Below are 23,838 nucleotides of genomic sequence, written 5' to 3'. Positions count from 1 at the left end.
GCTTCGAGAGCGTCCGATGTCACAGCCTAGGAGATGTACCAGACACCGCGTCGACTGCTCGAGGAAAAAGAACATGTCGGGCACGCGAATGGGAGAGTACTCCATGTACAAGTATGAGTCCGATTCGTACAATGTTCTATATATACAGGCGCCAGATGTGAGAGGATTTTGCTACACTTCTAATCTTACAACCCCATGCTCCGTTGTCCTCATTCACGCCCCGATGCGAAGTAGTGTGAAGCGAAAGCTATTTTCTTTGTTTTAGTTCTCCCGTGCTGCCAGAACTGTCTCCCAGAGTAGATCCGGAAAGACCCTGTCCATATGCAAAGGAGATGATTCCGCTCGCTCTCCATATACAATCGTGTTCATGCGGATGCAAGTCGATAGGACGGAGTTCTGCTTTCACACGTCGACGAGATGAGCCCACGCAAGGTGCAACTGGAGATGACCTGGGTAGGGCATCATCCCTTTTCCAGATCTTTCATCCAGCTTCTACCTGCTGCGATTTCACGAGTTCTTGACGACGCCGACCTTCGCTGCCTATTGAAGTGTACATTGTTAATTAGTTTTATTGGAAAGACACAGGGAGAGAATCAATGGCCTCTGACTGCCGGTGACGAGGTTTTGCGAAAACGAAAAGTTCCCGTGTAAACGCGGATGGAGAGATAGATGTGCTTACCCGAATGACTCGGCCATTGTACAAGAAACCCTTGGACTGGGTGAAAAACACAGATCCATCCTTCTTATCGGGTTGTGGAGTCTGGAAAGTAGCCTCGTGGCGGTTCGGGTCGAACATGTCGTTGTTCTCGGCGGGATCGAAGCGCTGCAGGCCGTTCTTCGCCAGCGTCTTCATGAGGATGTCCTCGGTCATCTTGAGACCGCTGTGCAGGTTCACGAGGTCCTGGTTGTCGCTGTTGAGCTTGTCGGCCGGCACGGTGCTGAGTGCGCGGTCGAGGTTGTCGACGCTGTCGAGCAGCTCCTTGGCGAACCGCTGCAGGGCGAAGTCCTTGGCCGCTTGCACTTCGCGCTTGGTTTGCTCTTGGAGGTTGCGGTAGTCCGCGATGGAGCGTTTCAGTCGGTCCTGTGAAGTGTGAATGCCGGAGCCATCTCGTCAGTCAAATAGATCCTTTGCGCTTCTCGGTATTCACAACGCGACGCAAGGGGAGGTGCAGGATGTAGGATATATCGTCGCTGATGAAGGGTTTGTCTTACCGTAACCTCTACAGCCTCCTTCTTTTTCGCATCCAGTTCCTTCTGCAATGGGTTTTCGGCGGAGGCGGCATCAAGCTTCGCCTTGTCCTCTGCACCAAGCAGCTCTGCCTGCTCTTTATTTGACTCGTTGTTGGCATCTTCCGAGATCTTCTCCGAGGAGTACCATCGCCGTGCGGCGAAAGTTTGTGTCGCAACGGGTCGCGCGGCTCGTGATGAAGCTGTGATGAATGGCGCTGTCGATGATCTGCACTGCGAAATACACTGTCGGGTGTAGCCCGGGATAGATCGTGCGAGACGTTGAGAAAGCATTTTGTATCGGTGCGATAAACTGCTGATGGCGATGGAATGGATTCGAGGATCAAGGGTGCACTCCGGTAGAGATTTGGTAATACGTCAGGTAATGATCATAGAATACCGCCTCTTCAAGATGTAATAAAAAGTTATTGGAGACGAATTAGGACAGCCCGGACATTGCCGCAGCGCGGAGGTCCGCCGAGAACCCTGAGTCGCGTGCCCTGCCATGCTCTATGTATTTCTAGAAACACCGTCTACTCCGGACCATCATCGGCCCATTTGCTTGCAGGTTGTGACATGTACCGGGCGGGCAGGCGGGAACTCATCGCCGCCATGTTGATTCAGTTCTCAGTCAGATAGGTTCTCTTATCATTGCACTCGGAGCTCCCTCTTCATGCAACGATCATGCTTGCCGCGTCAGAGAAGCAGAAATTATCATACACGATCGCGAAGTGTTCCACATACTATACGACGCCATGAGACAATCGTTTGAGTGCAGGTTTGCGTATGATCGACGTGGCCACGGTGGAGCAATAGTATCTCATCTGTGATGGTGGTCCGGGCAGAACGACTTCATGTATCCTTTCATTGCCTTTCGTAATCCCGGCATTTCAAGGTCACAGACTATTGCCGATTGAGATGGCCAACGGAGTGAAGAATCACGCGCTGGCAGGAACCGTCTCGTCTTGTTCCTGCTCCACGCCGATCGGCTCGGGTCGATTTGCGAACAAGATCTTCTGCGTGATGATCTCTACAATCTCCAAGTCCTGCGATGATGTCGGATTCTGCGCCGTCCCTCCCATTTCGTGATCGTTAGAAGTAGGACCAGTCACGATGCTGCCGCGCCGCCGCATCACAGCGATGGGTTTGGCTAGTTTCTTTACTTCTCCGGCGAGACGTTGGTGTTTGCCGACGAAGAGGAAGACGCGGCGGCCGTCCCATTCGGCCAAGGAGTGGGAGTCTGTGATGTCGTTTGCAGCCGGAAAGATGAGCCGGCCGACCGTGAGGGCCGACTGAAGATCTTCGTCGAGACCGTCAGCATCGTCGACGAGGATTTTGCCTTGAAGTTCGATCAATGCTAGGCCGGATGGCGTCTGAAGTGTTGATGGTAACACATCTGCCAAATCTTTAGCCGGCCCCGCGCGTTGGGCCGGAGGGTGGATAAGTGTGCTGGGCATCTTGACCGATTTCTGTGGACGAAGGTGCACGGCGTGAATGCTGCGTGGATTTTGCCCAGATCCGTCAGGCGCCCCGCTATGAGCTTGTTCGATATAACATATAATGAGTCGTGTATTGATTCAATAAGTACGTAGATCAGGGAGTCTGTCAGAAGTGGACTATTCGAATTATGGCACAAATTTTACAAGCAAAATCTCAAAATAGTCAGACGGGCGTGTATAGATCAATCCGATGCTGTCCGGGTAGCATATTGTCACGTCGGTGGTAAGACTGCCAGCACCCGTGGACATTAATACACTGTTTTTGATCTTTTTTTCATTTCTTTTGGGGCAACATCGAACAAGATCGGCCCTTCTTATATACATATAGATTTTCCTTTCAAGCGTTCGTCTGCGTCTTCCCTGGCCTGGCAAACGTGTTGTGGTCGTCGTAGATGCTGCTAGCTGGAGGTCGCGCTGTTGAAAACCGCAACCAAACAGCTCTGCCTCAGATCATTGCTTTTGTCGCCAAGGCCGGCGTACATTGGGTAAAGACCACTTTTGTCTCCACAAAACTCCGAGCATTTGCCACAGAAGTTCGTTCAATCCGGCTGGTCTGAGGAGGTGCTTCTCGGATTCATGCCCTCGCGAGACGAAGCGGGGATCCAGAAGGTCTGTGTGCCCGTGGAGTCCTTTGCTGTCGATTGTGGTGCGCAGTTCTTCATAAAGCTCTTCGTCGCGAAATACTCCGCTGTGGGTATCACCAGGAGTCTTCCACCCGCCATCAGCATCCATCACTGATGTGCATCCTCGTCCACTTGTTCTTTGAGAAATCCGAGGACTTCCCTTCGTATGATGCAAGTCGTTACGATACCCGCCACAGAACGAGATCTCTCCAACCCCATTCCTAGATTGATCGATCATGAAAGTGGCTCGCTGGAGGAGCTTAATCTGTTGAGGTGGAGGTAGACATCCGTGCCGTAGCCCTCCATCGAGATCAATTTGAGGTCACCACCGAAGTATCGTGCATAGAGTCGTGAGATCGGGAGTCCGTACCCGAACCCTGCCATTGGCGCCTTAAAGTCGGATTTGTTGAAGTCCGGGTCAAGGCTGGGTGTTTGGTCGACGGTGGTGTACATATATGTCCATCTATCAAAGTTTGCGTTAGCTTTGGCTGACGGTCTGCATGCGTTTTGCTTATGCACGATGCAAAATCGTATTCACATCACTTACACCAAGGGAATGCTCGACCGTGGGATTCCACCACCTTCGTCCGAAATCTTGATGGTGATGTCTTCGCGACCCTCCGAGACAATCACATCTGTGACCGGGAATTCTTCCTTATCCTGGCCGTGTCGCTCCACCACCGCACGTAGGCTGTTCTTCAATGTCTCGAAGAGCATGTGTGACAGGTGGCCCGGAACGTACATGAAGTTGAGATCCTTTGGACAGACAAGTCGAATTTTGGGCGCGTCGAAAAGTCCATAGTGGTCCTCGCAGACGAAACGGGCGTTCTCGATGGCTTCCTCGGCAAGATCCTTGACATTGGTCTTGGTGCAGATGATCCCTACATAGTTCGGATCATTCTGTCCTCGTTGGTCGGTCAAGGCGATGTGTTGGCCCAACAGCATGCGAATACCGATACGCGACATGTAGAAGCGGTCGAGGAAGGCCTGTATGTTGTGGTCGATCTGCATCCGCTGCCGCTTACGCTTGTACTCCAAGATGCCCTGTGCGATCGTCGTGACGACGCTGTCATGCCGCCTCTTGATCTTGTCGAGAGTTTGTGAGAATCTAGCATTGTAATCCTGGAGCTCCGGTGGCCAGTCACCGTCGTCTGCTGCTGTGAAGTATCTCCTCGAATTCGGCGGTCTCTTTTCATGCTCCACCCCGGAAACGTTCGATCGATACTGCCCGGGTTTGATGCTCGGATTCTCGGTGGTCTCGCTCAGGATGCGTTTGCCGTTGGTCTTGGCGGGCCGTAAGAGGCGCTCCTTGACCTCAGTGCTGAGTGTGGGTTTGGGTAGAGTTGTGATTTCCTAAAAGACGAGTGAGTCGTGCATGTCATCGTCGCAGACACGATATCCCTAAGCGCACCTCGAACGACTCCGCATACCAATCCTGCACCCGCTTGATGCTTTCCATCTCATTGAGGCCGTCAGGCAGGTCTCCTAGCTCTTGCACTCGATGTGCTAGTCGTATAGGCAGCTCTTCAGACAAGAACTGCGATGCTCGAAACAGGGTACCTGTCACCGTCCATTTAGCGAGAGATTCGGCGAGTGTCTTCTCCGGTAATGTTGCGGCTCGCGAATCACATACCGGTATTCGGGTTACTGCCAAATTGCACCATCTGCCGCAAACTAACTCCAGTCGCCGGGAATCCGGAGTAATGCTTGATGGTCTCCTTCAGTTGTGCTGGGAGAACAAGAAAAGCGTCAGCGAATATCGGCGACACGAGAGGTCTTTCCTGCGCTTACCGGACGCTTTCCACGACATCTTGGGCGACTGTGGAAGGCAGGGCCGACGAGCGGCCCTGCTAAATGTCGGATTGAGGGCGCAACGCGCGCGCGCAAACTTGAATTCACGACTGACAGAAGCTGTTCACGAGAAGAGCATAACGTGGATTGCGGGAATAAAAATAACAAGGTGACGAGTGAAGTGTCAGAATTGGGCAGGTCCGCTCGTGACTCGAAGAATCTCAAGAAACGGGGCGCTCGGACTGGCGTTGACAGCGGTAGTAGTGCAGATGATGGTAGTGCGACTGGGTGGAGGATGAAGGACGGAGGTACAGTTGTAACGTCCAAAGCTGCTGCTGATCCTGACGCACAATATGCCTAGTCGTCTCATATGTGCTGTACATACAGTGCGCCGTGGGACCCAATGCAAAGGAAATTGTATTGCACCGGATTGGCTGTATTACCGAGCGATGAAGATGCCGACAGCCATCCTGCCAGCCCGCTATTAAATACACCAATGTCCCATACGACCGCACTGCATTGACAGACCGGATAATAGTACTGCAGAGGGATGTGGACAAGACCTACTGCACATCCCACGTAGACTCTTACTGAGTCCCATGTTATCGTCATCCCGTACTCAGTTTCCTCACGAAATGCACAGTACTGTATTGGCAGCGGCCCAGCCAAGCCCCAGAGACGTTGTTGTTTCTCCCCGCGGACTTTGCGGGCTGCTGACGTACATGTGGATCTCTGATCGCTTACCGAGGTCGGCGAGTCTAGGTGAACGGGAGCAGCCGAATGATGACCCACAGCGCATCGGTGCGATATTGTCCGGTGCAACAGCATGTGCAGAGAGACCACGCACGTATATATACAGTAATACAGTGGTGGGACACGATGGAGTCGTGTGTGATGCTTGTCTCATACGGCACTCGCATTTGCCAAGCGACGGCTTCTGCAATCCGAAATCCTGGGGCTCTTCATCACTGCAGTGCGGAGATTGATGAAACCGGGGCTGGGCTGGCTGCGGGACCGACAACGGCAGCAGGAGGAGGAGGAGTTGCTAGACCATGCTGCCTCGTCGAGCATTTCAAGGACGGTCTGGACGTCCATTGGATAATTGTTATTCACGCAGTACTCCTGTACGGTAATAAGTGTACTATAATGGACTCGCAAGCCTGCAGCCACGCTATTTACGCCCCGATCTGCTGATGGACTGTCAAGGTACGTCGGCTGACGTGAGGGGTTTTTCCAACGCGCCTTCTTCAATGCCATGGCGAATGGTAACCATTTTTATACACCTGGGCAGACTGTATCAGCGCGCGATCAGCAAGCCCGGGGTCATTGGATCATCATAGATACAGTACTCATATTGATTCTGTATGATTCACACGCCCGTGCAGTCTACCGTTTGGAGATCTCGCGGGAGCTCGGACTGGCTGCAGGTCTCATCATTTTCATCATCAATGCAAGCAACATCTCATCGGTGGATCTGCCCCAGATTCTGCCGTTGGTCAGCATCCATGGCCCTCGCGAGATCGGGGAAAGCTTTGAGCACGCACGCGCGCACTCCGCACAATGGTCGGTACAACATCCCGCGTACCTTCCCGTCGGAAATGGGGTGTCGCCAGTCCTCCATCCCGGAGCACCTTGGTCTATCACCTGCACCTGCACATCTTTACCAGCCCGGAGGCAATGGGAAATTTCATCACGAGTCGAACGTCTCGTGCATGTCTGTCATTCTCGACGTCACGGCTCAAGCATGTAGAAGGTGCCATCTCATGACCAACGTATGGCGAGAATACCGCTATTCCTTCCATTCAGGGGCTGCCGGATAGGAATCATTTCGTGCGAATTCTGCATGGTCACCGAGAAGATGCGTCTGGTGGTATCGGCGGGTCTAAAACATTAATGGGAAATATAAATGCACTACTATCGTATCATCGGCATGAATCCGTTTCTTATTTTCCTTATCCATTCTCTGTACTGACTACGGCCGGATATGAACAACAAAAAAGCAACAGGCGGCTGCACCAGACAGCGCTCCTGTGTATTTGAAAAGAACACGACATGAACCAAATCTCTTGACTTCTATTACGACCAGAGCTGCGACACATCGAGCTTGGTGAATGCCCTGTGGAGGAACCCGCTGCTGTTGTGATCCTCGTCGGCGAAGACAAAGTCCGGCCGCGCATCACGCACCTTCTTTCCAGAGCTGGCCGCGGCGGCCGCGGGTGCGCCATTCGTCAACAACAAAGTGCCGTCCGCCAGGGGCCGGGCATTGTCGAGGATCCACTTCTTCATCAGCGCTGGGCTGGCGGCGAGCTCGGGATTGCGGGCCATGAGGTAGGCGACGACGCCGGAGACGTGAGGGGTGGCCATGGAGGTGCCAGAGAGGACATTGATGACGTTGGGCGCGCCGATCCACGAGGAGACGACGTCCACACCGGGCGCGTAGACGTCGACGCAGGAACCGTAGTTGGAGAAGTCGGCGTGCTTGAGGTTGACGTCGACGGCGCCGACGGTGATGGCGCCGCGGCCGTTTGCACCTCCTGATGAGGCTGGCGAGGCGCTGCAAGCGTCTACGCCCTCGTTTCCTGCAGCAACGCAGACGTGGATCCCGGCGTTCACGCAAGCGGCCACGGCTGAGTCGATGGCCGCGACGACCGTGCCGGAGGAGAGAGACATGGAGAGGACGGAGCCGACAAAGTCAGGTCCTCCGCGACGAGCTTCGTGCTGTTTGAGGACGAAATCGATTCCGGCGATGACGTTGGACGACCAGCCGCTGCCGTCACCTGCCAGACCCTTGATGCCCCAGATGTTGGCATTAGATGCGATTCCGAGGATGGAGCCGGCGGCAGTGCCAGCAACGTGCGTACCATGTCCATCATTGTCGGCGACGTTGTCGCCCTGGAAGCTCCACGCCATCTTGGCTCGACCGCCGAAGATGTTGTGTTGCGTGTAGATGCCAGTATCGAGAATGTAGACATCGGAACCCGCGCCGAGTGAGGTATCGGTGTATGAGTAGGTGTAGCCCAATTCAGCACTGATGCTACTGCCGCGGGGAGGCTGAACAGGGGAAGCGAGGCTCTGCAGACCCCATGGAGCGCTGGCACGGGAGAAATATTGCGGAGCCTGTCGGGGCATGACGAGGGCGCTGGACACTGTCATGGCCTTCTCGACAGTGCTGACATCGCTCATGTTGGCAAGCAGACCGAGACAGTGGCTACCCATCGAGGCGGAGAAGCCCGTGAAGGCACTGTTGTTGTAAATCCATTTAACATCGGGATGGTTTGGGTCGAGGGCCAGTCGGTTCAGGACTTCGGCAACCGCAGGCGGAGCTGGATGAGCGCTGTCAATGATGACAATATGTTCTGCGCCTCCACTCTGGTGAGCTTGAACGTCTCCATCCGGTACGGCGTAGATGGGATTGACACATATGGCGGCCAGCGCGAAGAACGAGAGGATAAACTTGGCCATCTTTCAAAAAAGTAGTGGGTGGATTTGACTAGCCGTGCCCGTAGATCGATCCTCAATCGAGCAGTAGATGTCCGTAAGATTTGACCGACGGATCAGTGATGAATTTATGCAGGTGCCGACAACTCAATTGACGGTCGATGCAATGAATGGTTGCGCCGGCGCAACAAGGAAGCGAAAGGATGAAAGGAATGAGTGCAGTCGGTCGATAAAACGACTGACGACCAAGCAACGAGCGACAGTCCGGGCCGATGATGGAGAGTACAGAGAAAGAAAAGGAAAAGCGAAACAAGAAAAAGAGGAGCCGTGTGTTGTTGAGCAAAGAGCCGTGTAATGAAGGGAGAAGGTGAAGCAGGATGAGGGGAGCATGTTACATATACTCAAATCGCACCGCATGGGTCAAGGTACGAGCAGCAATCTCAACCTACCTACTGTACATGCTTTCACTACACAGAGCCAATTTCATTGTCTCTTCTTCCGCAAGGGGGATCGGGTGAAGAGTAACCGACGTGTACAGTGCAGCACGACCTCGTCAGCACTGACAACTATTGCATTGCGAGGACTAGACTCGTCAACACCAGCATTCTCACAGACCACTACGCGTGTGCACCACGATATCTCAGTCTGATGGTCGCTACCAAACATTCCGATGGGAAGACATGTCGAAACATACAGCACGCCAGCATTGCCAAGGGTGCAAGTCCCGGTGCAATTTAGGCGCGGTGGACGAATAGACCGGTCCCAGAGGCACAAGAGCGAGATCCGATGGTCCTGGCGCTGCGGGCGTGTCGCCCTCTTGTGGCCTACGATTTATCCCTAGCTCACCGGCCAAGATCATCCGGCAAGGTTGAATTGTCTCTTGGTGCCAATGAATGATAGATATGACAGAAGACAAAGAATGTGCTGTCTCATTGAAAAAGCCCTACACAGAGCTACACACATAGTGACAATAAGCTTTCAACGTTCCTGGCGGCTGCACCGCGACCGATCCAATCCAGCGCGTACAATGCGCAGCGGCACGCAGGCGAGATTACCTGAGCTCTTTTGTGACGAGTCTTGGTACTTTTTCGCCCCGACCTGGATTCCATTGGATGAGAGACGATCTGAATGCGGAGGTCTGTTTGGAATTCATCTAGACAAGACATCTGCAACTATTTCCGTACTAGGTAGTCAGCACAATGGCATACAATTCTACAGTCCACGGGTATCAGAGAAATGAATGCACAGGTGCCTGTGGACGAGTGCGTAAGCGCCGGCGCGCGGCCTGTTGACAATTCCCCCATGGCCCTGTTCTGTCCACGATGGTTCCGAGAAATTTCCCCACCCGCCCACTCACACGCCTCCGGTCCACACGCCGGCCAAGCGGCTGAAACGTTGATGAAACGCGAGTGTATACAGTACCCAGGGAGGTCCCCTTATTACTTCCTCTTCAGAGCTCTTTGCATTCCTCCTCTCATCATCAATTGCCATCTTGTTATATGATCGCAGCCATTGTCGTACAAGACCACGAGTCCGTCCTTGAAATTTCCAACAACCAGACTACATTCTGGCTGGGTGTCGCCGGCAGTAAGAGCATCACTAATCATCGTCCAATGCATGAATGTGGATTGCTTCGCTTTTCCGCATGTTTGCCGGTGACGAGCACACATGAACGCACGTGAGCATGCTGCTATACAACATACGTGCACGTGCAACGACCTTCTATATAAATATATACATATGTAAAATGTAAAATCCCATACCGATGGAAGTGTCACCAGTGCATAGGAATTCTATCCCCAAAGAAGCGTCATTCCCCTCATTGGCAAGGGCCAAGACGCGTGATACGGGATTCGACACGAAACAGGTCGATGTGCCTGTTACTTAGAAGCCTGGACAGGCGATGAAGAGAAGCATTCCAAGTTTGTCCAGCGCCGTACATATTGCTATGCTACCATGCAGCAGCAGTGTCGCCGACAACACAACACCTGGGCAGTGTTGCGGTCGATGGAGAATCCCGCTCACGGCCGCTCCACATCCGCATCAGCTCCGCACCAGCCGTCCTCACCTCGACATGGTAGATCCAACCTTGGAAACAAACCCGCGGCGGTGTGATTAGTCATCTCATCGTCATACTCGAGACACCTTGACAGGTCCATCCGTCCATCCCACCTGCCATTCTGATCCATGCATCCGGCAGGTGACCGCCATGGGAAAATCTCCCGGCGATGCAGCGCCTTTCGCCCGACGTGCGTGGTGTTCTCTTCGCTGTCTCTCTCTGCTGCTGTCCACGGGCACAGTACTCTCTTGGACAGTCTAAACACTCGATGGCACGTGTCGCGTCGTCTCCTGTGCTACACTAGCGAAACTCCTCCGCAGTTCTTCACTTCCCTAAGGGCGGCGATAGTGCGGAACCCATTGCGCATACCTGCATGCTTACCATGGATCTCGCGTTAGAATGCGCATTCCGCGAGCTGACACACACACATGGCTCGTGATCAGAGACGGTCATATCTGAGCTGAGGTCAGTCAGAAGCAGAAGTCTTCTGCACAGGTAAGATCCTTTAAAGCATCGCATTGACTGTTCCACACGAGAATTCCCCTCCCGCAGCTACCAAGGCCGTGATATTTACACTTTACTGCTACTGCGATTACATCATTCCTGCCTGGCCCATGACAGATTTGCGTGCCTTTTCCCTCATCATTTCGCACTGCCGATAACATTCTGATCCCGCCCTGTCGATCTGAGATACTCAGCCTCTCGACTTCAGCTCCTCCGTAACATCGCACCGTCTCGTCCGCCTACGCCCGTGTCGCTTGCCTCTCCACTGAGATTTTCATCTTCGCTTCCACGCCGTCGACACTGCTAAAGAAGCACGAGTTGCTCATTCACAATGAACATGCCACCAGCGCCCGACGCTCGCGAGCTCCTACCGCCACTACTCGCGTGCTTACCCACCGCCAATGTATCTTCGCGACCTCCACCCGCTTTACTTCCACTGCTCGCACCCGTGCTACGTCAGAGAATAAGCTACCTGTCAGAGAGCACCGATCGCAAGAGCTGGCTACAACTGCTATCATGGGATTCGAGTCGCGCGGCCAAGCTACCCGCCGCGGTCCAGCATATCGATCTCGAGCCTCATCCCGTCTCAGGCGAGCTCGAGCTTGATGACGTGAGACCAGCCAAGTACCAAAGATTGGATGAGGAGACTTTGCACGCTAGGCTCGAGGTGGAACAATTTGGTCTGCTCCCAGTCTACGTCTGGTGTGAGAGCGATGAGCATGGCGATACGGGGCCCGGGTGGAAGCTGGCTGAGCTTCGAGCGTTGGAGGACCTTGAAGATGGCACTGAATGGTATCATTCGCCATCGGATGCAAACTACACAGCAGCGCCTGACGCAGGAGCGCCAAACTCTGCACCAACACCTGCCGAAGAGGAGGAGAACGATGATTACTGGGCAGCTTACGATCGGACACCAGGCCAGACACCAGCACCGGACGTCAAACCCAACCCACATCCTACCAATGGACGTCAGATGGCAGACGCCCAATATTTTGCGAGATATGCCAACGAAGTGCAACCCGCTCTGGACTCGCATGACCCAGACGAATCCTCCGGCCACATCGGTGAGAGCACACTACGCGGAGACTCGTTATTGGACCAGACGAGTTTGGGCTTTACCTCCCCTCCACCACAGCTCGCATCATTTGACCACGCGAATTACAACCACCCGCAGAGCAATAATCATTTAAACATTCCGACTGCAGACCAGGACCACCTCTCGATGCCTCGACCTATCTCCCCGACTTCCTCACACTCCAGTGTCGAGCACCTGGAGGAGCGAGCCGCCGCCATGAGCCAGGAGGACACGCAGAAATCATCATACAACGAGGGCGCCCTCCAAGCCCAACGTGGCATCAAAATGCATATCAGTACCGACATCAAGAGCCTCTTCCGCCTAGCCAAGAGCTCGGGAATGGATCGTGCAGAATTCGAGGAGATCATCCGGCGGGAGCTGGATGTACTCAGTCTACTGGAGCAGGACGAGTGATTCCGGGGTCACTTTGACGAAAGTGGGCTGTTGTTCCGAGCGATTTTGGGAAAGCGATGCTTATATCGAGCATGCGCTGTCACGAGCTATGTTATGACGTGAGCGGGTTTCTGTCTTCTCTGGTCACGGCTGTTTGTCCTTCTTTTGATGTAGCGTTGCATAGCGTGCGTGGGCGGGAGGCGTTTTTCCATGAGCATAGGATTTGGTTACGATTTGTGTTTACCTAGGTAGTTATCGAGCGGGTGCATCTCTGGGAAAGGCGCGAAATGGCTATAGTATCGGTACGCAAACTCGATTTTTCTTTTTCCATTTGAGCTGAAGCAAACCTGCAAGTGTAATGCGATAATGTGTCACAGCTCGTGGAATGCGATCATCTTTCACGCCTCCAGAATGCCCGGGTGTTTCTCCTACGTACCTGGATATGTTGCATTCCACACCATTACCCAGATACGCGGGTACATCACAATTAGCCATGTAGCACAAATCGACCTCACCTCCACTAGACTGAGAATCCCTTTCATACACCTATGCTTACACACTTGTCCATCGATCAAAAAAGTTTATCATACAAAAAGCCATACTCTCATAAGATATCAGTGGGTATCGTCAAAGTCATCACACAGCATCCGTTCCTTCACACCAGCGCGAAGTCGAGAATCTTACGCCCCGCCGTCACCACGGGTCCCTCCATGAATCCATGCAGGTACGTGTCGCCGACCAAAGTATAACAGCCATCCGCCGCGGGCCGGATGGCGAAGGGTGTGGTGCCGTTGTGCAGCTCGACGATCAGGTCGCCGGGCCGGAGAAAGAAGGATCCCAGGCCGATGTAGCCGGCATGCGTTCTGAAGAAGGTCCGGTTGAAACACGCTTCGGTCATCGCCCGATAGTAATCATACAAGACGAGGTCGGTGGCCGACCATTCCGCGTGGTTCTCCGTGAGGGAATGGGTTTTCAGCCAGGCATGCAATGTGGTGAGGAGGTCATCGCTGGTCGTGAAGGGTGCAATGGGTGGTGGCAGGCCCAGTACTAATGTCTGTGCGAAGGCGTCGATCGTGGGCGTACCGTCGGGATAGAACGCGCACTCGACGGCGAGCTTTCGCCATAGGTAGAGATAGACGCGGGCTGCGGATTTGAAGGTCTTGCGGCCGCTGGACCGGATGTAGGACACCTGGTCGCGAACGAGGCCGCGGATCGCGAGGCGCTTGCCGTCTGCGGAGATTCGTGGCGAGGTTCCGGGCAACAAGAAGGCATCATGTTGCGATCCGCGCTCGAAAAGGTTCGGGTGATAGTCCATGACCAGCCAGTCTGCGACCCATGACGGAAGACTTCGAGTCCTTCGCCAAGCCGCATTACCGGCTTGGTTGAGGAGACCTGGTCGTCCCGCGTCGAAATAATGCTGAAACACATCGAGATATATCGCGTGCGGATCGCGATCGTAATCGACCAGATGCAAGAAGTCGTGGCCGTCATGGGCGAGTCCGAGAAGGGCAAAGACTTTATCTCGGGAATCAGAGACTTCGCAATCGAGAGTCAGCTGGAGGAGTCTCCAGAGCGAGCGGTCCCATTCTCGATATGGTCGAACAACCGCAACGATGAAAGCGAGCCCCGATTGCTCGAGACCCAACGCGTAAGTGCCGACTGTAGCACAGAGGGTATGAGAAATATTGGCGAGTGAATCCCAGTCGCAACTATGCCCACCACAGTGTAGCATTGCTTTTGGGGAGAGTGCGACCTCTTGTAAGACCCAAGTACGATAGAACCACCCCCGCTCCAACAACGCAATCAACGCCGATCGTTCAGCAGGTGTGACATCAAACAAGCCCGCCTTGAGGGCTAATTCGAAATGTCCGAGTGATCCATATTGTTCCTGGATCGTTTGCGATGCACGAGCTAGGCGCTGAATGGCGGAGAATGCAGCTGCCGTCTCTTTGCGTTCCTTGCCAAGCCAGATCAACGTGCGATCTGCCTGGTGGTAGATAGATCTCATGATTCTGACCTGGGCGTCTTTTTCGGTGTTATCGGCTTGATTGATACAGATTGAATCAATCCACAGGCAGCGGACGACATCAGTCTGTCGGAACTGTTGCAACGCTGCTGAGATCGAGCTTGAAATTTGCAGGTGACCTTCAGGAAAGGAGATTCTTGCTCGAGAGCCTGGAGGCCCCCAATGATGCGACACTGCTTCGTAGTACGAAGGGCGTTGCATGTTGACGATCTTCCATGTTGCTTCCAGTGGACTGCCATACTCACCAGGCGCCAGCTCGATCACGCGGATTTGTGATGAGGCCTGAATTGTTTCGTACGGGAATGCCTCGTTTGAGTGGAACAGGCCGCGATGACTCCCCCGATTGCGAGACTTGTCGAAGTGATCCAGCGAGGACATTGTACGCACTGCCCACTCTCGCACTTTCCTGCGTATTCGTCGTTCCTCGGCACTGACAGTCAATTTGGGGAAATCCATTGGGCATCACTGAATGCGAAGGTTTCTCGATAACCTAGTGCTAGTACTTTGGTGTTTGACCTGTGCGGTTTGAAATCTTCGACCGATCTTTCACGCACTCTGGAGGTAATATCATATTCGCTTCGAGACTGCGTTAGATATGCAGTGTCGTCGTCGAACACCCATGCTGCCTGCCAGCGGCACGCACGTCGCAGCCATGGGATAAGGTTTCTCTCAGCGCTTCGCACAGCCCTGTTCCTGCAGTGCTGGCTCCACGCCGCCCTCAGGTCGCAATGCTGGACGAATATTTCCTCTTCCGGGCGCAACGGTGCTATCAGATACTTGCTGAAATTTCAGTGGAGTCGAATCCATCCAGCATCCTGAAGCAGCTGCGCGAGGGCGATGAACATGCCATGATCGTTGCACAAGTCAAATTCTGGCCGGTATGCAGCATGTTCTGTGCTATACAGGTTGGCGCCGAACTGTTTCGTAAACCGTCCAATGCCAGGCGCCCCAGCTAAGCCGACACGGGAGTGGTCATGTCCCTCGGACATTTCGGGCCTGCATGTTAACAACATCTGATAAGATGGATCAAGCCCATGAAGATCTGGACGGACAATCTCAGCTGCAAGAACCGTCAGCCGCTGTGGCTGCAAATGTGAAGTTCTAGACTGGCGGCAATGAAAAAGAATGCATGGGGCCACGTCGACGGCCTGGTCGGGAGTGATGATTGGGCACTACCCAGGCGGTGAAACCCAGGTATAAGGCATGGATTTTGAAATAATTCATTTTGGTTTGATTGGGCATTGTTTGTCCGTGTTTGGTGCAAAGGACATGCATCATCAACCATCAATGGTTTGATCGCGAGATACTGTAGAAACGAATCTGATCAAGGCCAATTGAGGGAATCCGAGGCCAGGCTCATTGCACCTCCGAGCACTAACAAACCCTGAAGAACTGCGCCTGTCAGATGTAACCTCCGTTCGACACATGACGCAGACAGTACCGTGAAAACTACTTGTCAGCAGTATGATCCATACTTACTCACCTGCTATCATGCTGCTGTATCGGGGAAAGGGTCGGACTGCCCGGAAAGCCATTTGATTCGGGGCATCGCCGCGGTGCTATTGGTGCGCATTCATGAGACACGGGGCGGGCGGGCAGGCGACTCTGTCGTCCTCTGTCTCTCTGTCTCTCTGTCTCTCCCATCTCTTCCAAATCCGCGGTTTTCGCGTAGCGCGGTGTTGTCGTCATCCCAATCGACTTCGCAAAGCCCCGACCGAGCCGCGTGGACATCTGCGGCGCCTCGCTTCTCCCATCACACACACCACCCCCAATCAATCCATCGCCAGCAGCGTGATTTTTATGCTTTCCCAAGCTTTGCGAAGCTTTTCTAAATTGACCCTTTAGGCCCTCGACTGGGTTGACTAGCTCTCGATCTTCCTGTTTCCATAATCGTCCAATTCAATCTTACCTTCTTCTTTTCCTTCGACCCGTTGCTTCTTATTTCACCCTCGTCAACCACACCAACAGCACATAATCACATCTCCCAAAATGTCGGCTCAGGGTTACTACCAGAACCAACCTCAGTACAAGTATGATATACACCCTGACCCATGAGTCCGAGAGACGGACAGTATCGCTGCGCGCAAGCATTTGCTGAACTCTCTCTCTTTCTTCACAATAGCCAAGGACCGCAGATGGGTTACGGCGCACCGCCGCCGCAAGCACACTACCCTCAGCAGGGCTACGGCGGCCCACCACCGCCACAACAATACTATGGCGGTCAGCCGCAGCAGGCTCCCCCGAAGCAGCGCAACAACAATGGTATGTGCAGCAGCGCCTCTCGTTACCTGTGGAGCGGACATTGACTAGTTTGGTAAATCCTAGGCTGCCTGATGGCTTGTATCGCCACGCTCTGCTGTTGCTGCGTGGTTGAGGAGACGGGCGAATGCGCGCTGGAATGCTGCGAGTGCTGCTTTGAGATGTGCTAGAGGGAGAGCTGGTTTCTCTCTGAAGCTATCATCGTCAAAAACAATTCATTCACCGCCCAACACCGAGCGAATTCTCTTTCATGTCTGATTGTGTACTATACGACTGTCTACAACGCTTGCATTTTTCCAATGGTTCACCGAATTTCGCGAACGAGGTTGTGTTACGATACCATGCGACACGTTTTTTTTTCGGATACCAGTTGGCAGCATGATATCGTGCATATATCGGCCCTCGAGACTCTCTCTGACCTTCCAGCATGACGAGTCTGCATCGTATCTCGTCGCAGACCCCAGCGCCACAAGCGTGGATCTTGCGCGCGTCAAAGTTGGCCATCGGTTCATGGCGCAACAGACTGTGGCCGTCTTTCGTCGGAAATCCGTTTGCAAATCCACATCCTTCCGTCGCCAGTGCTAGATCCCCCAGTGCGCGACATTCTGTGCTCCGAGGCTTGCGATCGCCGGAAATGACACAAGACGAGCCGAGATGCAGAATGGCAGGACCAAAAGTGCATGGGTGTACAAATCTATAGATGCGATCTCGTCGAAATTGACTTCTCGAAGCAGCAACGTGAGGTCGCCATGTACCCATGCTTCGCAAGGAATGTGAAGACGTTCCGCTGCGTACCGCACGAGCAAATCTCGGAGTACAGTCCGCCCGCGATAGTTCCCCACTCAGGTCGGCCGTACAAGGTACGCGCCGAGTGCGCGGTCGAACTTCTCCACGCGAATAGGCATATCTAGGCTGTAGAAGGGATTCTTCATGACGAAATCCGCATAGAACTCGTAGCAGCGGCGTACCACAACATCCGTGTTGGGTTGCTCCGGGCTCGCGAACAGCAGAAATTTGACACCGGTCGGTGTTTGGAAGCATGTCAGTCGGAAGTGACTGCTCTCCAGACTTTCGATACCAGTAGTCGGCGGCTTGCGGTTTCCTGGCGGTGCCGGTGTCGAGGGTGCTGGGTTGATGCTCCTTGAGATGGCGTGGATTCCGTGGAAAGTGCCCGCGAGCATGAGATACTCATTGGAGTCGAGCTTCTGTAGACCCGGCGCGAATGTACGATTGTAAATCAGACCACCTGTGAATGTCGGTCAGCGGCGCTCGAGCGTGCAGAGTGTGCTTGTCTCTCGTACCGGCTTTGTTTATGACGAGCAGAGCAAAGACGACCATGTTTGCGGCCTCGCACTCGCGGCAGGTAGACGTATGTTGAGACGGACCAGAGGAGATTTGTATGTCGACGGCTCGTGTAAGATGTAAACTAGTATAACACTTCGTGGATTATGAAGGAGGATGTGTGTGTGGTCACGCTTCTAGATGCACAGGTGCCCGGCGTGCGCGGCACGATTGTTCTTGCAGGGCCACACGCGAGCGCTTGGCATGACACTGGACGATTCAGTCGCAATGCTTTTATCGCAATGTCTTCACTGGTCAGGCTGTTGGGTGTTTGTCTTGTAGAACGGACCGAACCCAAGCTGGTATAATCGTCAGATGTCTGTGAGAGAAGAGACACCACTACGGGGCCTGAAGTATAAACCCTAGACTTTTATCACCCCGGCCTGGCTGGAGGTGCTGCGAAGTCATCTTCAACCGCCACACTGTAGTCTCCAAGAAGGAGCGCCCGGTGGGCAATTACCATGTGAGCCCCGCAGATCTCAATGGCGCCCACTTGGAAAGTACTGCATGTTTGCTCGAATACCTACCTAGGTAGTTACTGGGGATATAGGCAATCGTGTTGATGACTAAAAGCGAGTGGAGACAACATGTCACTGTGCACCTGCAGCATTCGACGGGCGAGGCTGTTGCGAGGACTGAGGCTGTTGCGAGGACTGAGGCTGTTGCGAGGACTGAGGCTGTAGTATCATTATTGGTACTGTCACAATACAATACCTAGTATCATGGTGTATGTAAAGTAGTTCAAGGAGCTAGTGCTGTGAGGTCATCGTCATGACGAGGGCGATCTTCGATGGGGGTTTGTTTGGCCCATGTGTGTATTATATATATATATATATGTGATAGTCGCCCAGTGCCTTCCTGCTTCACTTGTAGCATACATACCTACCTACAGGTATGTGATTTATTACTGCGGCGTCACCACATGGGCTCATTATTATCATTCCAGCCTGGAGTCTTCCCACCTGCAGGTTCCAAGGGCGTTAGCGTGAACACCCTGCATGTGGTGGCCTGCTGAAGAGAGCAATCGCGACTCCCGAGACCTCCAGCCTTGCTTCCAAGCTTCCAAGGTCGCTTGACGGCGGCGCAGGAAAGTGCTCCTCGTGGTACCGCGCTGCCGTGACTTCACGGCACAGACAACAGCAAATGCATGTGAATGGCGTGTCTGCCTGCGCACAACACCTTTTGCACTCTCTTTGCTCAGGATCTGGTGTCATCTCGTCGTATCATCATTCCGACGCGTTTGCAATCCATCGGCTGTGCAAGCCTGTGCCTGACCATGTGATACATACTCGTCCAACACATATCCATTCCGTCTTCCAACAACTCGTCAGACGTTCCCATCTCGTGAAGGCTGTATTGTGGTCGACGCAAAAATGTCAAAGGCGGCGAGTGCGATCGCTCGCATAACTCGTGAGATTTCCCAGGCCCAAAAGAATCAAGACCTGTCTATCGCCGTGGCCTGCAGGGATAGCGACGTGCGACATTTGCGTGCACTCATCATCGGTTCGTTCGATGTCTTGAGAGCAGTGACGGGTCAAGGAAGGTGGCTGACCTGCTTTCTAGGACCTTGCGACACTCCATATGAGTTCGGCTTCTTCGAGTTCGACCTGCATGTACGTCACGAACGGTCAAGTTGCACGTGGGTCCATGGGGAGTACCAACTGATTTATGACTTGCATAGTTCCCGAGGGACTATCCTATTCGCTCCCCCGAGGTCCGATGCATCACCACAAACAGCGGCCGCACTCGTTTCAATCCCAACATCTACGCCGAAGGAAAAGTGTGTCTTTCAATCCTAGGCACTTGGCGCGGCGAGCACGGTGAACAGTGGAGTAGTGCCCAGGGACTGGAGAGCGTGTTGCTGAGCATACAAAGCCTCATGAGCCCCAACCCATACGAGAATGAGCCAGGCTTTGAGAAGGTCAAGAAGGACGCACCGGAATCAATCGCGTACATCGAAAAGATCAGACACGAGTCTCTTCGAATCTCAGTGATTCAGCGCATGGAAAAGCTGCTACTGAATCAATCGCGAGATGCGGACAGGGTCGTGAAGAAATTGAAACTTGAGGACGATACAGATTCGCAGAGTACAGAGGACAACCTGGTGATCGGGCACAAGACAGCCCAGACAGCGTCTGATCTTGAGCCATCAGTATACGAGTACGATGCAGAAGCCGCATTCAATTCACTAGAATCCAACCATTGGGATCCGTTTGCCGACCTTGAGAAGAGACGCTTCCTCTGGTACTACGACACTTATCTGAGCAGCATCGAGACACATTCGCGCGAGCAGGACGACGGGACCAAATTCACCAACACCCAATTCGAAAGCCCCACGAATGAGATGGGCGGATATTTTGACTACAAAGGTCTGCGCAAGCGCCTTGAAGCCATCCGTGAGGCTCTAGACCAGGAGTTAGTCACCTGGGAACGAGATGGACGTAAGCAGACTGAGGATGGTACTCAGCTCCCGACTCAGCTCCTATTCGTTTACAACCAACTGAGGCCTAAATGGAACGATGCGCGCAGCTCTTCCGGACCCAGTTTAGAGATCTCGCTTCCAGACGCGAAGAATCCATTCTTGTGGAACCTGACGCTGTACGGCGAACCCATGACAGATCTAGACGGCGGCGTCTTCAATATCAACTTGCACATCCCCCCAACGTTCCCTAACGATCAACCACGTGTCATCTTCCAGACGAACATATTCCATCATCGCGTCAGCACTCGTGGGTTCCTGTGCTATTTCCCTGAGAAGACAGACGAGATTGAATCTCACCTCAAAGCGATCGTCGCAGCAATCGCTGACACGAATCCGCAGTATGATCCACGTGCGATGGTCAATGCGGAATCATTCAATCTCTACTGGGGGGGTGAAGCGAAGCGCAAGATTTACAATCGTAAATTGCGCCGCAGTGCACAAGCGAGCACAGAATGAGAATAAAGGCTGCAATTCTCAGTCCCACGCGATTACGGGTCATGTTCATCGTCGTAGGCGTGATGCAAATGATCGCAAGTGGTGGCTTCGAATTTGTCTTTACAGTGGCATCGCTATGGTCAACTCGGCGCATCACATTTTACAGGAGCTCTGGGAAAGGCATTCCAAGTCTTTGCAGGGCGTTTCAGTCTACTTTATGGCGTTGGGAAGGCCTCTTTACAGACGGAGCCAAGACGGTGCGGATTGTGGCATTGAGCCTTTCATGAGCATGCTTTATTATGTCATTGCGTTGCATTCGTTAGTCGTACATTCGTGATGGGGAAAATTGATCATTCAAATCAATCCTCGAGATCCTGTGGCTTCTTACGTCCCCACACCTCGTCCGCATCGGCCTTGCCCTTGGTCTCCGGCACCCACCACGCCGTAAAGGCACCGAACAAGGCCGCGAATCCCGCAAACACGAAATACACCTGGCCCTTGCCGAGCTTCTCATTCACGATCGGGAAGAACTGCGCCACAAAGAATGTCGCAGTCCAGTTGGCAGCCAGGGCCCACGATTGTGTCGCACCGACCGCCTCGGAATTGACGAGCTCCGAGGCGAGAATGAAAGGTACCGGCCCGAGACCCAGCCCGAACGCCGCGACGAAGAAGAGCACCGCGACGGCGCTCAATATCGGGATGGAGTTCATGATCCCGAACCCCAGCACCAAGGAGCTCGCGCCCATGCCTCCCATGGACATGAGCAGGCAGGTCTTACGCCCGAGCCGATCGACTAGCGGCGCGCCTGCCACGGTCACGACGATGTTGACGAGTGCGACGATCACGTTGAGCATCGCGGAATTCGCGGCGAGGAGATCCGAGAGGAGCGCTACGCCGTACATGACGATGCTGTTGATTCCAGTCAATTGCTGCGCGACCATGATCGTGGTTACGGCAAAGACCGCGGGCCAATAATCTGGGTGCACCAGGACGGCAAAGGGACCCAGAGCGGTGCGACTTTCCGACCGTGAGCCGCTAGGCCGGTTGTCGTTCGGAGGCAGGGTTTGCGAGGAGCGCTCGTCGGCGAGTAGATTCTCCTGCTCCTCCTCAATATTATGCTCGTTCTGCAGACCCCACCCGGTCGTTTCTGCCGAGATGTCCACCCGATGTCCACGCAACTTTTGCAGGATCCTCCTCGCCTCTGCCGGCTTGCCGTTATCCACCAGCCATTTCGGACTCTCCTGCCCGCCGATCACGAGTCCAGCAATCTGAGCAATGGCTATGACTCCTCCTGTTGCCAATATGATTCTCCACAGCTGTCCTCGGCTCAGGAAGAGCCCCATGACCTGTGTGATAAGGATTCCCAAGTTGATCATGACCTGTGTAAAACTCCCGAAGAATCCTTTTTGGCTAGGCGGAGCTATTTCGCTGATGTAAATGGGCGCCACAACCGTCGCAGCCCCGGCACCTACACCTGAGAGAAATCTTCCCACCGCCAGGGCACCGAACGAGGGCGCCAGAGCTTCGAACGTAGGTCCTGTGACGGCAAAAGTAGCAGTAAGCGCCATCGTCGGTAATCGACCTCGTTTGGCAGTCATGGGCCCAGCCAGCAGCGCACCCGCCAGTCCACCCAACGTGAAGAATGATGTGACCATGCCGAATTGGAGCGCGTCCATGGGTATACATTGTGGAAGTCCGATCGAGCGACTCTCGAGCCCATCTCTTATTGCTGACGAGGTTCCGCGACCCTTCTTGACGCAAGTTATAACTTCTTGCGGAGCATTCAATTCTGCGAGATGGAATCCGAAAAGTAGAGGCCCGATCGTGGCGGTGATGAGTAGATAGATGAACGTTGGCGTGAGGTTCTTGAACACCGCTGAGAAGGCCATGTTGGCGAGATTCACACTCTGCCTCTGAAGAAGCTGAAATATGGACTGACGCGTGTGGAGCAGGGACGCGCAGGGCTCGTTCGAATCTCTAGTTGAGAGGTACGTTATGCTTCACGCGCCGATAAATTCGGGCGTTTAGATCGTCACGACGTCAATGTTCAAACGAGCGCATGCCTATGCACCTTGTATGTGCATGCTCAGCGATGACCTGGCGAGGTGTAGAAACTGGAAAAGGTATGAATGCAATTGCGCTCGACCCAAGCTCAGCTTCAGCATCGGGCAGCTCGCCCTGCATATCCGTCCGCGCTGCCCCAGACATCCCGCCTTCTCCACGTGTGCAGCGCAAGGTTCAGGGCGGCTTCAGGATGAGACATGAGCAAGCGCAGAGGCACAACAAGCGGACAATCAGCCCATCCCCTCTCTAGTCCAGCATTGGAATGGTTCGGAGGTGGAAACCGAAGTCCCGAAGCACCCGGTCAACGAAGCCAAAGCACGATGATGAGACGTTGAGCGCGGGCCATGACTGACCGATCATCAGACCCTGCAGTGGAATCATGCAGACCGCCGATGAGCAGGCTTCTCTTCAGGCATCACCACAGAGCTGTGAGAGCCTCAAACGCAAGGGTGAGTGGGCATTTTTGCTGCCAACCTTGGAACGTTGCACTATCGGGGACGCCACTGCTCTCGCTGCGGAGGGGCCGGATTTCACCAATACGCATATATGCAAGAGTGCCTCCAGTGTTGCTTTATAGCATCACTTCCGCATCCTACCAGTCTGTCGCGAATCTCGTGAATGC

The 23,838-nt window shown here is 53.8% G+C and overlaps 10 protein-coding genes across 10 annotated transcripts; 3 read left to right on the top strand and 7 right to left on the bottom strand.

The window, feature by feature from the left end:
- Nucleotides 1–507: 507 nt before the first annotated feature.
- K489DRAFT_372036 (GrpE-domain-containing protein) lies at nucleotides 508–1,521 on the bottom strand (the record flags this gene model as incomplete). The annotated part of the gene is made up of 3 exons (XM_033603296.1): nucleotides 508–540; nucleotides 680–1,081; nucleotides 1,213–1,521. 3 exons carry the CDS (start codon nucleotides 1,519–1,521, stop codon nucleotides 508–510), a joined length of 744 nt encoding a protein of 247 aa, XP_033458128.1.
- Nucleotides 1,522–2,165: 644 nt separating this feature from the next.
- On the bottom strand, nucleotides 2,166–2,684 carry K489DRAFT_372035 (uncharacterized protein; the record flags this gene model as incomplete). The annotated part of the gene is made up of 1 exon (XM_033603295.1): nucleotides 2,166–2,684. One exon carries the CDS (start codon nucleotides 2,682–2,684, stop codon nucleotides 2,166–2,168), a length of 519 nt encoding a protein of 172 aa, XP_033458127.1.
- A 632-nt stretch (nucleotides 2,685–3,316) lies between these two features.
- Nucleotides 3,317–5,241, bottom strand: K489DRAFT_265197 (alpha-ketoacid dehydrogenase kinase). The gene is made up of 5 exons (XM_033600073.1): nucleotides 5,141–5,241; nucleotides 4,983–5,078; nucleotides 4,761–4,909; nucleotides 3,897–4,702; nucleotides 3,317–3,812 (listed from the first exon to the last, which is right to left on the bottom strand). The coding sequence occupies exons 1-5, from the start codon at nucleotides 5,157–5,159 to the stop codon at nucleotides 3,584–3,586; spliced, it is 1,299 nt and encodes a 432-aa protein (XP_033458126.1). The 5' UTR covers nucleotides 5,160–5,241; the 3' UTR covers nucleotides 3,317–3,583.
- A 1,892-nt stretch (nucleotides 5,242–7,133) lies between these two features.
- Nucleotides 7,134–8,897, bottom strand: K489DRAFT_382127 (subtilisin-like protein). The gene has a single exon (XM_033605301.1). The coding sequence runs from the start codon at nucleotides 8,600–8,602 to the stop codon at nucleotides 7,217–7,219; it is 1,386 nt and encodes a 461-aa protein (XP_033458125.1). The 5' UTR covers nucleotides 8,603–8,897; the 3' UTR covers nucleotides 7,134–7,216.
- A 1,637-nt stretch (nucleotides 8,898–10,534) lies between these two features.
- K489DRAFT_389789 (uncharacterized protein) lies at nucleotides 10,535–12,630 on the top strand (the record flags this gene model as incomplete). Its single annotated transcript, XM_033606543.1, has 2 exons — nucleotides 10,535–10,547; nucleotides 11,489–12,630. 2 exons carry the CDS (start codon nucleotides 10,535–10,537, stop codon nucleotides 12,628–12,630), a joined length of 1,155 nt encoding a protein of 384 aa, XP_033458124.1.
- A 634-nt stretch (nucleotides 12,631–13,264) lies between these two features.
- Nucleotides 13,265–15,013, bottom strand: K489DRAFT_411488 (HET-domain-containing protein; the record flags this gene model as incomplete). Its single annotated transcript, XM_033607809.1, has 1 exon — nucleotides 13,265–15,013. One exon carries the CDS (start codon nucleotides 15,011–15,013, stop codon nucleotides 13,265–13,267), a length of 1,749 nt encoding a protein of 582 aa, XP_033458123.1.
- Nucleotides 15,014–16,277: 1,264 nt separating this feature from the next.
- Nucleotides 16,278–17,070, top strand: K489DRAFT_432968 (uncharacterized protein). Its single transcript, XM_033608500.1, has 3 exons — nucleotides 16,278–16,665; nucleotides 16,758–16,897; nucleotides 16,961–17,070. The coding sequence occupies exons 1-3, from the start codon at nucleotides 16,625–16,627 to the stop codon at nucleotides 17,062–17,064; spliced, it is 285 nt and encodes a 94-aa protein (XP_033458122.1). The 5' UTR covers nucleotides 16,278–16,624; the 3' UTR covers nucleotides 17,065–17,070.
- Nucleotides 17,071–17,736: 666 nt separating this feature from the next.
- K489DRAFT_323117 (Sybindin-like protein) lies at nucleotides 17,737–18,232 on the bottom strand (the record flags this gene model as incomplete). Its single annotated transcript, XM_033601675.1, has 2 exons — nucleotides 17,737–18,140; nucleotides 18,196–18,232. The coding sequence occupies 2 exons, from the start codon at nucleotides 18,230–18,232 to the stop codon at nucleotides 17,737–17,739; spliced, it is 441 nt and encodes a 146-aa protein (XP_033458121.1).
- A 1,376-nt stretch (nucleotides 18,233–19,608) lies between these two features.
- On the top strand, nucleotides 19,609–21,173 carry K489DRAFT_323009 (uncharacterized protein; the record flags this gene model as incomplete). The annotated part of the gene is made up of 4 exons (XM_033601667.1): nucleotides 19,609–19,738; nucleotides 19,799–19,848; nucleotides 19,917–20,282; nucleotides 20,397–21,173. The coding sequence occupies 4 exons, from the start codon at nucleotides 19,609–19,611 to the stop codon at nucleotides 21,171–21,173; spliced, it is 1,323 nt and encodes a 440-aa protein (XP_033458120.1).
- Nucleotides 21,174–21,342: 169 nt separating this feature from the next.
- On the bottom strand, nucleotides 21,343–23,509 carry K489DRAFT_264448 (general substrate transporter). Its single transcript, XM_033600070.1, has one exon. It carries the CDS (start codon nucleotides 23,039–23,041, stop codon nucleotides 21,512–21,514), a length of 1,530 nt encoding a protein of 509 aa, XP_033458119.1. The 5' UTR covers nucleotides 23,042–23,509; the 3' UTR covers nucleotides 21,343–21,511.
- Between the last annotated feature and the right edge of the window lie 329 nt (nucleotides 23,510–23,838).

The sequence above is a fragment of the Dissoconium aciculare genome (genome assembly GCF_010015565.1).
Source record: "Dissoconium aciculare CBS 342.82 unplaced genomic scaffold K489scaffold_9, whole genome shotgun sequence".
NCBI classification, from domain to species: Eukaryota; Fungi; Ascomycota; class Dothideomycetes; order Mycosphaerellales; family Dissoconiaceae; genus Dissoconium; species Dissoconium aciculare.
This window is presented reverse-complemented; position numbering and strand designations above follow the sequence as displayed.